General features: G+C 36.0%; 1 protein-coding gene across 1 annotated transcript; it reads left to right on the top strand.

The window, feature by feature from the left end:
- Window positions 1–4,024: 4,024 nt before the first annotated feature.
- On the top strand, window positions 4,025–5,998 carry GCK72_011579 (uncharacterized protein; the record flags this gene model as incomplete). Its single annotated transcript, XM_053728547.1, has 4 exons — window positions 4,025–4,097; window positions 5,179–5,426; window positions 5,471–5,668; window positions 5,714–5,998. 4 exons carry the CDS (start codon window positions 4,025–4,027, stop codon window positions 5,996–5,998), a joined length of 804 nt encoding a protein of 267 aa, XP_053588124.1.
- Window positions 5,999–17,041: the final 11,043 nt, after the last annotated feature.

The following is a 17,041-nucleotide window of genomic DNA, read 5'->3' as shown; positions in this document are numbered from 1 at the left end:
TCCCAAGCACCAGCACACGTACCACGTCGTCGGAACTCACGCGTGTAGAATATTCTCACTAGTATCCTTATGCAATTCTCATTAGTTTCCTTATGCAATTCTCATTAGTTTCCTTATGCAATTCTCATTGGTATCCTTATGCAATTCTCATTGGTATCCTTATGCAATTCTCATTAGTTTCCTTATGCAATTTTCATTAGTATCCTTATGCAATTCTCATTGGTATCCTTATGCAATTCTCATTAGTTTCCTTATGCAATTCTCATTAGTATCCTTATGCAATTCTCATTAGTATCCTTATGCAATTCTCATTGGTATCCTTATGCAATTCTCATTAGTTTCCTTATGCAATTCTCATTGGTATCCTTATGCAATTCTCATTAGTTTCCTTATGCAATTCTCATTGGTATCCTTATGCAATTCTCATTAGTTTCCTTATGCAATTCTCATTAGTATCCTTATGCAATTCTCATTGGTATCCTTATGCAATTCTCATTAGTTTCCTTATGCAATTCTCATTAGTATCCTTATGCAATTCTCATTAGTATCCTTATGCAATTCTCATTAGTTTCCTTATGCAATTCTCATTAGTTTCCTTATGCAATTCTCATTGGTATCCTTATGCAATTCTCATTGGTATCCTTATGCAATTCTCATTGGTATCCTTATGCAATTCTCATTAGTTTCCTTATGCAATTCTCATTGGTATCCTTATGCAATTCTCATTAGTTTCCTTATGCAATTCTCATTAGTATCCTTATGCAATTCTCATTAGTATCCTTATGCAATTCTCATTGGTATCCTTATGCAATTCTCATTAGTTTCCTTATGCAATTCTCATTGGTATCCTTATGCAATTCTCATTGGTATCCTTATGCAATTCTCATTAGTATCCTTATGCAATTCTCATTAGTATCCTTATGCAATTCTCATTAGTATCCTTATGCAATTCTCATTAGTATCCTTATGCAATTCTCATTGGTATCCTTATGCAATTCTCATTAGTTTCCTTATGCAATTCTCATTAGTATCCTTATGCAATTCTCATTAGTATCCTTATGCAATTCTCATTAGTATCCTTATGCAATTCTCATTAGTATCCTTATGCAATTCTCATTGGTATCCTTATGCAATTCTCATTAGTTTCCTTATGCAATTCTCATTAGTATCCTTATGCAATTCTCATTGGTATCCTTATGCAATTCTCATTAGTTTCCTTATGCAATTCTCATTAGTTTCCTTATGCAATTCTCATTGGTATCCTTATGCAATTCTCATTAGTATCCTTATGCAATTCTCATTAGTATCCTTATGCAATTCTCATTAGTATCCTTATGCAATTCTCATTAGTATCCTTATGCAATTCTCATTAGTATCCTTATGCAATTCTCATTAGTATCCTTATGCAATTCTCATTAGTATCCTTATGCAATTCTCATTAGTATCCTTATGCAATTCTCATTGGTATCCTTATGCAATTCTCATTAGTTTCCTTATGCAATTCTCATTAGTTTCCTTATGCAATTCTCATTGGTATCCTTATGCAATTCTCATTAGTATCCTTATGCAATTCTCATTAGTATCCTTATGCAATTCTCATTAGTATCCTTATGCAATTCTCATTAGTATCCTTATGCAATTCTCATTGGTATCCTTATGCAATTCTCATTAGTATCCTTATGCAATTCTCATTAGTTTCCTTATGCAATTCTCATTAGTATCCTTATGCAATTCTCATTAGTATCCTTATGCAATTCTCATTAGTTTCCTTATGCAATTCTCATTAGTATCCTTATGCAATTCTCATTGGTATCCTTATGCAATTCTCATTAGTATCCTTATGCAATTCTCATTGGTATCCTTATGCAATTTTCATTAGTATCCTTATGCAATTCTCATTAGTTTCCTTATGCAATTCTCATTAGTTTCCTTATGCAATTCTCATTAGTATCCTTATGCAATTCTCATTGGTATCCTTATGCAATTCTCATTAGTTTCCTTATGCAATTCTCATTAGTATCCTTATGCAATTCTCATTAGTATCCTTATGCAATTCTCATTAGTATCCTTATGCAATTCTCATTAGTTTCCTTATGCAATTCTCATTAGTATCCTTATGCAATTCTCATTAGTATCCTTATTCAATTTTCAATACTGTCTATATCTACAAAAAGTTTGTATTTTATAAAATGCACAAAATGAGGCTGGCTATTCATTTCTGAAGAGATTTTAATTATATCTTTCGAAAGAAAAATTTTCACGTTTCAACTTCAATCGATCGTCTCGGTAGGTCAGAGGGGGCGGAGCCTAATGTGGTATGGTATAAATCTCTTAGAACTTCCAGGGAATTAACATATTAAAAAAGCAGCCGGAAAGGATAAGTTTCGTCCACGGGCCGGACTTTGAGCGAGTGGTTAGCCACCGGCGGTTGGGTAATACAATACCGGACAAAAAACAATCAAATTTTGCCTTTTTCTGTTGAAAATGTCCAACTTTTAAAGTGCGTATCCGTACAAAAAGTTGTCAACTACAAAAATGGAGTTCTACTTTTGATCTGTGACTATATAAAAAGTTATTTTGTGGGACAGTTAGTTTTACCATGACGCACTCACAAAGTTGGACATTTTCAACTGAAAAAGTTAAAGTTTATGCCTTTTTGTCCGGTACTACATGTATAAGAATAATACAGTATGTTTAGTGTCATAATTTTTGAGGCAGGTAGGCTAGACTCCAATAACATAAAAGAGGTATGTAGACTAATGACGGTCCGAGAGGGAGAGGGTGATCCGTCTCAAGATATTACACAACCTTTTTTATGCCTTGTGGGGGGGGGGGGGTGTCTTAGGGGCATCCATTGAAGAGAAAAGAGGTCAGCTAGAGCATTAGCACGTTTATAGTCTTCTCTGGGTATCTCTCTTTCCTCACCTCTGAATTATTTAATTTTATTTGAAACGAAGGAACAAGTCACTGACACGTTACATTCAGAACAGAAGTTAAGTGAGATTTTAATTAGACCGGGTCACAGAATTAGCTGGCAAGTGCAGTGAGGGTAAGATATTTAGTAAGATAGTTATAGTTATGGGCCTATTGACGGCACTGTTCTAGAACGCCGGAACAAAAATAAAAAATAAGCCCAACGACAATCCGCCATTCACATTTTTGCCTCAACGATTCAAGGATTCGTCGAACAACTGAAGAAAGCCAGGAAGAAAAAGTCATATACTTCCCCCGCTCGATCTTCAGTAAGGTTACGGATCAGTTAGACAACGAGAAGAAGCCAGGAACATCAGTCCCTCAGCTCGACCTGATGTTGGATTAACCGGATTCATCAACAAGAAGTCAACGATTCTAGGATTAAGGAGCCAAGATGTCAAACCCTCCTAATAGGAGAAAGCAGACAAGAAACTTCAGCTGAAACTCCAAAGAATTTCAACAACTTCACTGTTTGACAACTCATCATTCTGGACATGAAACTCCTGAAAGTTACAACCATTTGACCTACAACACTGGAATGAGCCGTCTGGGAAGGAGTTCTTCTGGACCGGTTATGGGAAAGTGAACAATAAAAGATTTATCGATCTCTTTTTGTGTGCCTCTTTCAGATCACAATACACAGATAACAGTCAGTGAAACATCCTTAGGGTTGAGGGCAGGTTTCCACCAAACCTCCATAAAACTTCCTCGTAACAACTAAAGCTCCGAAAACCACAAAAACTCCTTAAAAATCTAGAAAATCAAAACAATCCAAAAACAAAAGACAATGATTATGTTTTCCGGAATATAGTTGTATTGTTTATCATGTATTTAAAATAAAAATTATATCTCCGCAAAAATTTAAATAATAGAATGAAAATTTTGGCTCCGGGATTTTTTTCTTGTTCCGGGATTTTTTTTTCGTTCCGGAATTTTTTGTGCGGTTCCACAATCTACTACAGGGTGGCTAATAAGTATACAACGCCACTAATTCTTGGATATTCGGCGGGAAAACGCGTGAATCAACAAAAAAACGTTATGAATAGTTGGAATGTTCAAAATAGATTTAGTATACAAAAAGAATTCGAAGTTGGATACTTTGGCTTTGATACAGGCCATCAGACGTGAGACGCCAAAATCGCCTGTGCGCCGCAGGTAGTCGACGTCGACTTCGTCTCATATCTTCTGAAGGACGGTCTTGAGAACAACGTCCATGTTGTAGGAGATTCCTGATAACATGCTCTCCAAATATTCCCATACAATGCAATCCATCGGACTCAGATCCGCCGACGAGGAAGGCCTAAAGTCGTTGTTCCAGTAGCCAGGAAAATGAGAGAGATGATGAATTTTGTTGATTTGGAACTGTGGGAGGTAGCCCAATCTTGTTGAAAAATGAAAAAGCGTCCAGTCGATTTTTGAGCTGTACAGAGGAACAAAAGATCCTTCAAAACCAAGTTTTGGAAGACCCCGAGTTGATTTTCGCATTTTTTACAATGAAAACTAACGAAGTTCTACCGTAAGATTTCACCGCGGCCCATGCCAACACAGTTTGAGAAAAAAGGTGGTCATAGGCCTGGTGACGTTAAGGGGACCTACTATCATCTTTTGATAACAAAAGTTTCTGCTTTTTACGGTTGGAAAAAGGTTCAATAATACAATGTTTATCATAAGTCCAGATCACGCCCGATACGCGGCGCACAGGCGATTTTGGCGTCTCACGTCTGATGGCCTGTATCAAAGCCAAAGTATCGAACTTCGAATTCTTTTTGTATACTAAATCTATTTTGAACATTCCAACTATTCATAAAGTTTTTTTGTTGATTCACGCGTTTTCCCGCCGAATATCCAAGAATTAGTGGCGTTGTATACTTATTAGCCACCCTGTATGTTATCTGAGGATGCGTCCAACATATTTGAACACTTACTGTCAATAGTGAGTGACGAGCAGATGGCTGAAATGACAACGTCATAATTACGCTGTGACCAACCGCTCAACCTCGTCCTCCTTCTCTCTCACTCGCCCGTACCCATCCATTTATTCTCATCTCATTCTCCATTGTATGTATTGATTGGAATTCATAACTATGATAATCGAATATAATGGCTTGTGTACCACCGCTCTCCTCGGCTACTTTATATGCTCATTAGAAGTTTTTGGATTCCTCCCCTTTCTACTTAATGAATACAAACTGCATCCAATTTCAGAAGGAGAATCTGAAATTATTTGGTATTTGCTGAAAGTCACTGCAGTTTTAGCTGTAATTCTAGCTATTATTAAGTTAATTATTAAGTTAATTGCTAGAGTATTCGAATATTTCGGGAAAACGGTAGAGAAAGAAAGAATAATTTCAAAATCTGACAGATTGAACTTGATATTCGGATATTCTGGAATTCTATTCCTCACTTTTATTTTTTTCGCACATCTTTGGGTTTTGGAGTTGGCGAGTAGTACGGTAAGTCGTTATGACGTAGTCACTAGAAAATTTGAATTTTCCAGATCGCTGCGTTATACGGATTTTTCTGGCACATTCTCGCCGGCTTGTTCTATTTTCTATTTTTGTTTAAATCCGCTCTAAAATATGTCTACAACTATGAGAAGTCTAATAGCACAAAAATATTGAAGTGGATGTTTTATGGAACAATTATCGGATATCAGTTTCATAGAGGATTTTTTATCAGTTTCATAGAGGATTTTGTGAGTTTTTTTTTTTGAAAAATTTCCAAAAATTCTAAATTTCAGTGTTTCCTCTTTATGTACTTCTACTACATCGTCTTCTTCTATTTCTTTTTGATCGAGTTAATCACCGTAATCCATGGAAATGCGACACTATTTGTATATCTGACTCCCAAGGAGTTGGTAAGAAGGCACTGGGAAAAAGAGAAAAAATGTAGAAGACTAATGAATGCTTGGAGACGACAGGAAGCAAATGAATACGAAAACGAGGAAAGCGAAAATGTATATCCTCGCAAAATACGATTCGTCTCATTCCAAGAACCCGGAATTTATTATGAAGAGTACCCTTAAAAATGTAATTTTTGTTCGAATTTTAAAAATATTGCTTTGTTTTTTTTTAAATATTTGTTATAATAAATATATGCTTTCTTGGAATAAATAACTTTTCAGACATCTGGACAAACAGACACACAGAAAGACAGGATCTGGCGTGCCTGTAACGCGAGATTGATAAATTGGCGCCAAAACTCAAATCTTTCAAATTTTTTTGAAATTTTGACTTAGAATTATAAAAATTAACAATTATTGTTCACATTTTCGGTGAAAAATTGAGAAAAAAATTAGTTATTTTTTGAAACACACAAATCGACAGTCTGGCGTGCCTTTGACGCGTTTACCAGGGTTTTTCCCTAATTCGTTGATTCAAATGGTGTATTATAAGATCTGTTCTGATGTTTTCATATTGCAGACATCTATATAAAAAATTCTGGTTCAAAAATTAGGTTTTTTCAATTAATTTTAGTGTTTTTTTCAAACAGAGTTCGGCAAGGTTGTTGCCCCACGTGAAGAAATAGCTGGCGTCTCTGAGAGAAATGGCCAAACTGTTCCGCCGCTCGTTCTCAGCGGGGGACTGGATCGAATTAAGCTTTTTTTTTCGATATGATAATGAACTTCACGGAAATGAACAAACGAACATACGGCCCAGTTCGAATTTCTGGGCCAGCGGATTTCAGACCGAATTTCAAAAATTCCTTCGATGTGAAGATGAATTCACAGACAAACTCCATGTTTTTCAATGGAAAAAGGAAAATTGGGGAACAGTGGCATAATTTTTTGTGGCAGGTCGGCTAGGCTCCAATCACATAAGAGTGGTATGTAAACAGAAGACTGTCTAAGAGTGATCCGTCTTCATCAAGATTACACAATCGTTTTTATGGTTTGGGTGGAGGTCAACTAGAGAGCATTAGCACGTTCATTGGCTTTCTTGCGTCTCTTCTCTCTCTTTCTCCATCTCTACCTGCACAGACTACCTCATTAGCCTACCTACCAACCGTCACATATTTTTAAGTGACACCATCTGGGTTCACTTGCGATAAATGTCAATTATATATATTAAAGTCGTAAACAACATGAAAAGGAAGTGGTCGAAAATTGTAGTGAACCTAAGGCAATACTAAATATTACATTCGATTCGGTTCCAATTTTGTGAGAAAAAACAAAATTTATGATAACTATGTTATCTGAGAATGCGTCCAACATATTTGAACACTTATTGTCAGAAGTGAGTGACGAGCAGATGACTCCTCAAGTGACAACGTCATAATTACGCTGTGACCAACCGCCCGACAGTCATTTCTCCTCCTTCTATCTCTATCTCTCTCTCGCCCTTACCCATTCATTTATTCTCATCTCATACTCCATCGTATGAATGTATTGATTAGAATACACCAGTCGGTTTACGTCGCCTAACGGCGACTAAACCTCCTTCCCTACACCACCCTTCTCAGTTTTACAGCGCCTGCGGCGCTTCTTAGCTGGAACAGTCCGTTCCGACAAAGCACAATTATAAAATCTCTCCTTTTCAGACTCAAATTCTACAAACTTTCTCAATGACTTTTTCTATCCTGATAGAATAAGGAATTTAGAATGAGCTGTTTTTGAATTTTCGAATTTGAACTTTCTTCCTATGTTTTCCTTATTTCGAAACAGTCTTACAAAAGAACGTGAACTTGATAACTCTTCTCTCTCCCCTCCCCAAAAGGCGAGTGATCATACCGATATGAGTTTTTATTTTTTTCCAGATCGGCGGCGATGCCGCCTCTCCTTCTCGGAATATGGCTGACTAAGACGGTGTTTTAACAAACTCTCATTCTAGAATTCATTTTTTTAGGTAGCCAACGACAAAGTTGCTTATTCACAAACCACCATCACTACTTGAGTAGCATTCTTCCATTTATTTCAGCATCTTGTTGGTAATTTCGTTAGTTGAGCAGTCCGTTCCGGCAGAGCACAATTGTGAAATTTCTCAATGACTTTTTCTATCCTTATAGAATATGGTATTTAGAATGAGCGGTTTTTGAACCTCCCTAAAAAGCGAGTAATAATTCAGATATCAATTTTTTTAACTGATCGGCGGCGATGCCGCCTCCCTCCTCCCTCCTCGTTTGGCGAAATAAAACTATAAGTTTCAACAAACCCATAGCGTCGCTGAAAACGTCATCGATTAGGCGCGATCTAATGCTAACCCCGAACATGATACCTAACAGAGAAAAAAGGGTTTCCCGGTTCCTTTCTCTTTTACTTTTTATATTGTATGAAATTCTTCTTCTTTTATAAGTAGTTTTTGTTGACTCTGAGCAGTCCGTTCCGTAACATAATCCCTATTTTTCTAATAGGAACTCACAAATGTTCTCAGTGATTTTTATCCTAAATTGACCGGAACTATTTTAAAAGAGTCTTTCAGAAAGAACAGAAATTTGGTAACTTTGCTTTTTTCGGACAGGAAGGGATAATTGAAATATCAATTTTCGATTTTGGACTGATTAGCGGCGATGCCACCTCCGTCATCTAAATATGGCACACTATGATAATTTTTTAATGAATCCTCATCCTAGCATTTAAATTTTTGAAGGTAACCGTGCCACAACAAAGTTCCTTATTCACAAATCACCATCACTTCTTTAGTAGTATTCTTTTTTTCGGGAGTTTTGCATTTTTTGATTATTATCATTCAGAAGAGCAAATTCGAAACAATTGGGGTGCAAATTTATAGAGAATTCTCAAGGCACACGGAAAGTCAATTCCCTTTTAGAAATTCGGATTTCATATTCTCTTCTTCAAAAAATGCACTTACAGTATTTTTTGAGTTTTTGATATGAAGCTGCGGACAAAACTCTTATTGTAAGCTGCCATCAGCTTCTGACACGGTTTTTGTGGAATTTTAATTTTTGAACACCGTCAAAGTTGCAACTCAATCATCAATTATGATAGAATCGTAGCGGTGGGAACAGTGACAAAAGATTGGTGCAGATAGTTACTTAATTATCCGGTGGTTACGGATTCAGTGGCCTTTTTGACGAACACAACGAGATTTTATACTTGAAACTACTAATTTATTCTTATCCAAGAACAAAACAGTAAAAGTACAAGAGAATATTAGTAAACCAGCACAGAAAACAAACGAAAACGGGTGAAATTACCTTAAAAAGTAAGAACTAAAAAGAACTGTTAATCTTGCGTGGAGATGGGCTTAGCCACGTGGCGGGATAGCGGAGCGTCGTTGCGAGTGTGTGCGTGTACCGTAAGAATGGGGTGTTGGATTCGGCGAGAATGCCCACCGGCAACTACTTGACCCTTTTGATCTACGAAATCTTTACTGTAAAAGTTATATACAACTTTCATATACTGGCTGTATATGTTCTTTTCATAACAAAAAACCAAAAAAGATTTCCGACCTGGAGGGAACGAACTCACCACCCCGTGGGTGAGAGTCATCTGCGTAGACCGCTACACCAAATACGCGCGGCCGGGGCGCTCTCTAGAATGCAGTCAAGAAACGCCGAGACAGTAGTATTTGGTTGATATTGCTTTCTACCACCCTGTCGGGACACACCTTTTCTGAACGCTTTCTACTGTTGAAATCGACATCGTCTCCAGAAGACGTCAAATTTGATATTTTTGTAAAAAGAAAAGTTCGGGCATCATCTAAGGGAAATTTCCTATCTATCTATCTAGGTTTCATAAAAATTGGTCCACTACGGAGGGAGTTATGATCGGCGACAAATAAACGGACACACGGATCTGTTGAATATTATTAGTAAAGATTGGAATTTCAAAGAAATCAATACAATATGTCTGAAAATATTCAGTTTAAAAAATGAAAAAAACATTTTCATTAAAAAACATAAATGCAAGTGAAACAAGTCAAAAGAAACAAGATAAACTTTCAGACATCCAACATTTTCAGACAAATTGCATCAATTTTTTTTCGAAATGTTCATTTCTTAAAATAAAGTTGAGATGTTGCTCTGTCATGTCAACAATGTGTGGTGAATATGTATTACATTCTTGTTTCATTAAAATCACAGTTTTTCCTAAAATTTTAGAAAAACTAACTAATTTTGTTATATCTTGGAAAAAAAGTATTTTCACGTCTCTACGTTCCAAAAAAATTTTTTTCGCTCTTTGAGCACCTTCAGTAATGCCGTACCAACCCAGAGCTCGACCTACAATATTTTTAGTGAGTGAATATTGGAAAGTTGCCTAAAACTTGCACAGTAAACAAAAAATAAATTTTCTGCTACCACTAAGGAAGTTTCAATAATCGTGATGTGTCTACGGTATTTTCAGTAGTTTTTCAAAAACTAACAAGAGAGCCGTCTGATTCTCAAATACCTTTCACTTTTAATTGGAGAAAATTTTTTGAAGAATTGGAGAAATACGGAAAATTTCGAAGAAATGCGAAATTTTCTTGATAATAGCTCTAAAACTGTTTTTTTTTGCGTTCTTCAGAATTTACTATTTTAAAACATTTTTATTCCTCATTAAAAGTTTTTATCAATGAAAAAATACAACAAAACAGTACAACAAAAAGAAAACAAGAAACTAAAGAAATAGTACTAACTGCACTCGATGTACGTTGTACATATAACACTTTTGTCCCCTCTCTCATATCCGAACGATTCATAGGCTTCAGGTCTTGAATCCTTATTACTATCTGTTTTTATTAAATTCTTTCAACCACACATTTTCTCTCTGGCTCCGCCCTGCTGTATGAAAGCAGAGGCTAGAGCTTATCTATTATCTTTTGATAAAGGTTTAATTGCCCAATAGACAAATACTTTGTTGTATAAAGAGAAGTTTTAAAAAAGCACAACACTCAATAGTTTCTAATTATCCCTAAAATTTATTTGAGCTAATGATAGTGAGCGGCTTAATCTGAATTCATGTGTATACTCTAGAGTGTCGATTAGCAAGAATCAGTTACAGCACTTTGCGAGAATTCCAGCTGAATCCAGCATCGTCTCGTTTTGTCCAGCATAAAGTTCAGCATATTCTCTTTCAGCATAGTTCAGCAAAGTTTAGTTACAGCATATTCCAGCACGTTTCATTTATTTTTTATACCCGCATAATTTCATGCTGGACATGCAAGAATCTCGCGAGACAAACGTGGCCATTCTTTCGTATAAAGAAATTTAATTTTGACGTTTCTAATCATTTTTTCATGTAAATTTTTACGAAATGAATGTTGAAAATAAAGCAAAATTGACATTTTTAGAACCGTGGCCTTCGAAAAAAGTTCAAAATGAAGTAACACTGTACTTGATTCACAATGAAAGATCACGGAAATAACACTTTAGCATAGATTTTTCTATTTTTCTCACAGAAAAATAATTCACGTTCGTCTCGCGAGATTCTCGCTATGTCCAGCAAGAAATTATGCGGGAATAAAAAATAAATGAAACGTGCTGGAATATGCTGAAACGAGACGATTGCGAGAATATGCTGGAATCAGCTGGAATTGTCTCGCGATACGACAGTATACTCTTAATCTTACCATTTTTGTTTTCAATGAATAATACTTGCTTTCCAATTCTCTGACTTGGTGGAGAAAAACGACACTTGTAAAACACTGTGCGACTATGGAGCACTGAGACCCAGAACACATAAACTGTTTTGTGACAATAAAAAAAATAAATATGTTCTTTTTTCAGCTTCTGATGAAAGAACTCGATGTCGATTTGCCAAAACCACACATCTTCAGAGGATTGAATTCCATTATCCTAATTGCTGTGTCGTGCCTGCTATCGAGCTACTCCTACACTTCCCAGGCAACATTTTTCCGCTTGAGCGCGTTTGGAATTTCTTTTTGTAAGTTAAAAATTTATTGCAAAGCTTTCCAGGCTGTTCCTGATTTATGAAAATTCAAATGTTTTTCTTCTATCACTAACAGTTGTATAACTCACTATGAGTTTTGACAATTGTGCCACTTTTTTTTTTTCAAAAGCAAATAATTTTACTAAAATTCTGAAGACGTCGTCAAGAAATAATTTTCCATATGCCGGTTGAGAATTTTGCAAATTTTGGCGCACATGCTTTTTCAACTGCTCAATTATATGATACTTTTAAAAGCTGCGCAATTCATTCCTCTCGGATAATGATAATCATTTACGAAGCTTTTGTCCATTAATTTCTGTTTTCCCGATAGTTTCTACATTCGTTTTTTTTTTGAAAGGTTAAATCTCACTTCTTTAATTATTTTTTTAAATGCAACTTTTAATCCAAAAAATGAATGAAACAATTTTGCTTGCAGTCACCTCTATGACCGGAAAACAAACAAACGCCGATATTCTGTGGGTTTGTTCGTATGTCGCCGATCTAAACATCCCTTCCTACTGAACCAATTTTCCTTAAATTTGGACCAAAAAATCAACAATTTTCCCCTCACGATGTCAATCTATTTCTTTTTTCAAAACTCTCAAAACGACGTCTTCTGGGTCAAAAAACTGAAAAAGCATGTAGAAATGGACAACGGAATAGAGGAGAAACAATTGGCAGAACGTCGCATCTACTTTACTCACCTTGGGCAGAATTTTCACGAGTGCCACATGGTCAAGGACTTATAGTAAGTAACGTGGATGATACGGTTCGTTGGTTCAAGTCCCGGAGACGACGTGAATGTTTTTTTTGATATAATATAATTCAGAAAATTAGAGGAGTCCGTTTCCAGTTTAGTTGATCCACGGTTATACCAAAAAGGGTGATGTGGAGAAGGAGACGGCTGGTTTCCTACACTCGCCATCAACAGTACCTTTTTGATCTACCAAGAATTTTCAGTTTTTTTCAGTCAAATTAGTTTCCGCACAGTAAGGCGTGTTCAATATGATTGATAACCGTTTGTTCGGGTCACTTCGTCGCGCTATGGATGACACCGAATTCCTAAAGGATCTTACTTTGGAACTGGAGAACGCCTTAAAAAATCATCAATTTTATATGGTTTGAGAACACTGATTTTGTAGTAAATGTATTTATTTATTTACCAGCTCAGTTTTTCTTTCTTTTGGCTACGCCAATTGACTTCACGTGAAAACTTCTTCTGATGATAATTTGTATTTTTAGAAATGAAAATAAAATGCGGTCATCTTGAAAAGCATACAGACTACAATGTAAAGTACAATGTAGAGCATACTTGCAAAATTTCTGGCCGGCCCGGCCCGGTTGGCCCGGATTTGAATTTTTTTCAATATTTTTTTCCCAAATTTTTCCTCTAGTATATGTAAAAAATGCGTTTAAATTGGGATATGAGACCCCAAATTTCCAAAAATCGCTCACTTTTTCTCTTTTTGTGTACATGAAATGCATTCATAATTGTTCATGAATTTTTTAAAAATTTTTGAAAATATTGCTTTCTCGTGCACGACGAAGAGAATTTCTATGGAAATGTACTAAAAAATTACATGAGTTGCATCGATTACTGGCATTTTGAGGTCTCAGAACTCGCTTTAGACGCATTTTCAGACATGAATCTACAAAAAGATTATATTTTTCCTGGCTTTCCGAATCGATACATATCAAAAATCTTAAGTTTAGGAATAGTTGTTTCCCCTCTTTAAAATTTTTTTCCGAAAAAATTGGACAAAATTCGAAAAAAAAAAAACTTGAATTTTTTAGTACTGAAAATCCGGGTCGAAACGGGCCGGGCCGGAGAAATTCTGATTTCGGCCCGGCCCGTTACAACTCTGGTGTAGAGTATTTCAGAAGAAATAAGACAATAAAGATAAATTTGAATTTTCATACATTGGCCGAGCAATTTTTCACACATTGGCAGACAATTCTGGCATTATAGAAATTTCAAGCAAAAAAACAAAGTCGAAAGTGAACGTTAGCTAGTACAAGTACAGCCAATCATTCATGCACCACTTGCGAACATGCTCGTGAGTAGAGTAACGTTTCGACCAAATTTTTGATGACTTTTGAATCGATAGTCAAAAAAACACATTCAGTAGATGGTCGCGGCGTCGATGACCAAAAATATCGAGACTCGACGTTTATCAAAAAGTAATGATTATCAAGTATGGATGACTATTGCCGATCATGATCACTGATAATTATCGGTAATTTATCGACCGGAGGTTGTCGACAGTCGGTCGGCGATTGTCGACGACAGTGAGAAAAATTGAAAATCTCCGGAAACGGTTTTAAATCGCTGAAACTGGCCAAAAATGGTCTTTCGATAGTCTTCTGAATGCCATCTATTGATTCCACCAAAAATACAATTTAAGCGTAACTTATGTTCTTCATTTTCAGAAAAATTGAATTTTTTTTTTGAATTTTTCAAAAAAAATTTCTTGGTGGAATCAATAGCGGACACTCAGAAAACTATCAAAACAATGTTTTTATCAAATTCGAGCGATTTTAAATTGTTTCCAAATCTTTTTAAGTTTGCTCTTTATCACCGATAATCGTCGAGACAATCGACTATCGATAACCGCCGGTCGATAAATTTTTAATTATCATTAATGATTATAATCGTCGATAGGTGATTTTGAGACAACAATCATGACTTTTGATTATCGTCGAGTGTCAGTTTTCTTCTGGTCATCGACTCAACTGAATTTCGATTAAACCAAATGTAACTGTTAAATTTCAGACTGCTACATGACCGCCAGTGGAGCAATACTAGGACATTTACTGAACGTCCTCCAAGCGGTGACGATTCTTGCGGTTATTCCAATCATTGTTCCGATTCTGCAACTCTTCCAATTGTATCCAACTGTTTTCACGTATGCAGTTTTACTTACGAATGCAATTTTTGTAATTCTGGAGCTGGTTTGCGTGAGTTTTTATTGATTTGATTACGAGTTTTCTAAACGATAACTTCCAGGCGGAATTCGTTTGGAAACAACAGGAACGTGAACTCGCAAGAAAGGCAAATGACCAACGATTTCAACAGGATCTGATGCGGTTCGGTGACAACCTTCGGCACAGGTGTGTTTAAAAAACCATAACTCTACATCAAAGGGTCGGTAAGCAAAAATTAGGTTTGAATGTCTTCAGGAAATGAAATGAGAAAGACATGAAGCAATAGAATTAGGCATTGAGCAATAGAAACATCTGCTGTTTTTTCACAATTTCTTTATTTTCTTTAAAAAGTAGTCAGACCTATAGCCACGCAGAAAAGGGGCGTTTTTAGCATTTAGAACAGCATAATCCAAAAATTGGCAACACATTTTTCTTGACCAACAGAAGGAAAAACTTTTAGTTACTTTTTTACTTGGTCGGCATAGTTTCTGCAACTGTGCTCCAGCAATATCCCCTTGAAAAATGCCTTCTCTTTATTTGAGACTCCGAATTTCGCACACAATTTCATTTGGTTTCGGTAGAGCGAGGTTGTAAGAAGCGTGCTGTGTTAATAAGTAACCTATGATTTTTTGAATACATGAATCATCTTCAAAAAATGGTATCGAGATGAAAAGACAAAGTAAGAGTCGGTTTTTCTTGCCTCAAAATAGTCTCGAAAAATACGTAGGACACCTAACTCCTAAATCATAAATAGTATCAAATCTTTCCAGTCGCCAACGAGTTTTGGTCAAGGTTTTAAAAATTGTGTCGTTGGTTTTGCGTTATGATTACCTACATAATGTTTGTTAATGGTAAAAACTTTTCAAATGTTTGATTGCCTTTATTTTTCCAGAGACGTGCCGCCACCAGCTCCGATTATCCGACGATTATGGTAGTGCGGCCACCAGCTCCAATTTCATCGACGATTATTGCTCCTAGTCACATTACTTCAATCATCATTTGATCCTTTGCCCTTAGTTACATTACTTCAATCATCATCTGATCCTTTGCCCTTAGTTACATTACTTCAATCATCATTTGATCCTTTGCCCTTAGTTACATTACTTCAATCATCATCTGATCCTTTGCCCTTAGTTACATTACTTCAATCATCATTTGATCCTTTGCCCTTAGTTACATTACTTCAATCATCATCTGATCCTTTGCCCTTAGTTACATTACTTCAATCATCATTTGATCCTTTGCCCTTAGTTACATTACTTCAATCATCATTTGATCCTTTGCCCTTAGTTACATTACTTCAATCATCATCTGATCCTTTGCCCTTAGTTACATTACTTCAATCATCATTTGATCCTTTGCCCTTAGTTACATTACTTCAATCATCATCTGATCCTTTGCCCTTAGTTACATTACTTCAATCATCATCTGATCCTTTGCCCTTAGTTACATTACTTCAATCATCATCTGATCCTTTGCCCTTAGTTACATTACTTCAATCATCATCTGATCCTTTGCCCTTAGTTACATTACTTCAATCATCATCTGATCCTTTGCCCTTAGTTACATTACTTCAATCATCATTGATCCTTTGCCCTTAGTTACATTACTTCAATCATCATCTGATCCTTTGCCCTTAGTTACATTACTTCAATCATCATCTGATCCTTTGCCCTTAGTTACATTACTTCAATCATCATCTGATCCTTTGCCCTTAGTTACATTACTTCAATCATCATCTGATCCTTTGCCCTTAGTTACATTACTTCAATCATCATCTGATCCTTTGCCCTTAGTTACATTACTTCAATCATCATCTGATCCTTTGCCCTTAGTTACATTACTTCAATCATCATCTGATCCTTTGCCCTTAGTTACATTACTTCAATCATCATCTGATCCTTTGCCCTTAGTTACATTACTTCAATCATCATTTGATCCTTTGCCCTTAGTTACATTACTTCAATCATCATTTGATCCTTTGCCCTTAGTTACATTACTTCAATCATCATCTGATCCTTTGCCCTTAGTTACATTACTTCAATCATCATCTGATCCTTTGCCTTAGTTACATTACTTCAATCATCATCTGATCCTTTGCCCTTAGTTACATTACTTCAATCATCATCTGATCCTTTGCCCTTAGTTACATTACTTCAATCATCATCTGATCCTTTGCCCTTAGTTACATTACTTCAATCATCATTTGATCCTTTGCCCTTAGTTACATTACTTCAATCATCATCTGATCCTTTGCCTTAGTTACATTACTTCAATCATCATCTGATCCTTTGCCCTTAGTTACATTACTTC

The sequence above is a fragment of the Caenorhabditis remanei genome, chromosome III, assembly GCF_010183535.1.
Source record: "Caenorhabditis remanei strain PX506 chromosome III, whole genome shotgun sequence".
NCBI lineage: Eukaryota > Metazoa > Nematoda > Chromadorea > Rhabditida > Rhabditidae > Caenorhabditis > Caenorhabditis remanei.
This window is presented reverse-complemented; position numbering and strand designations above follow the sequence as displayed.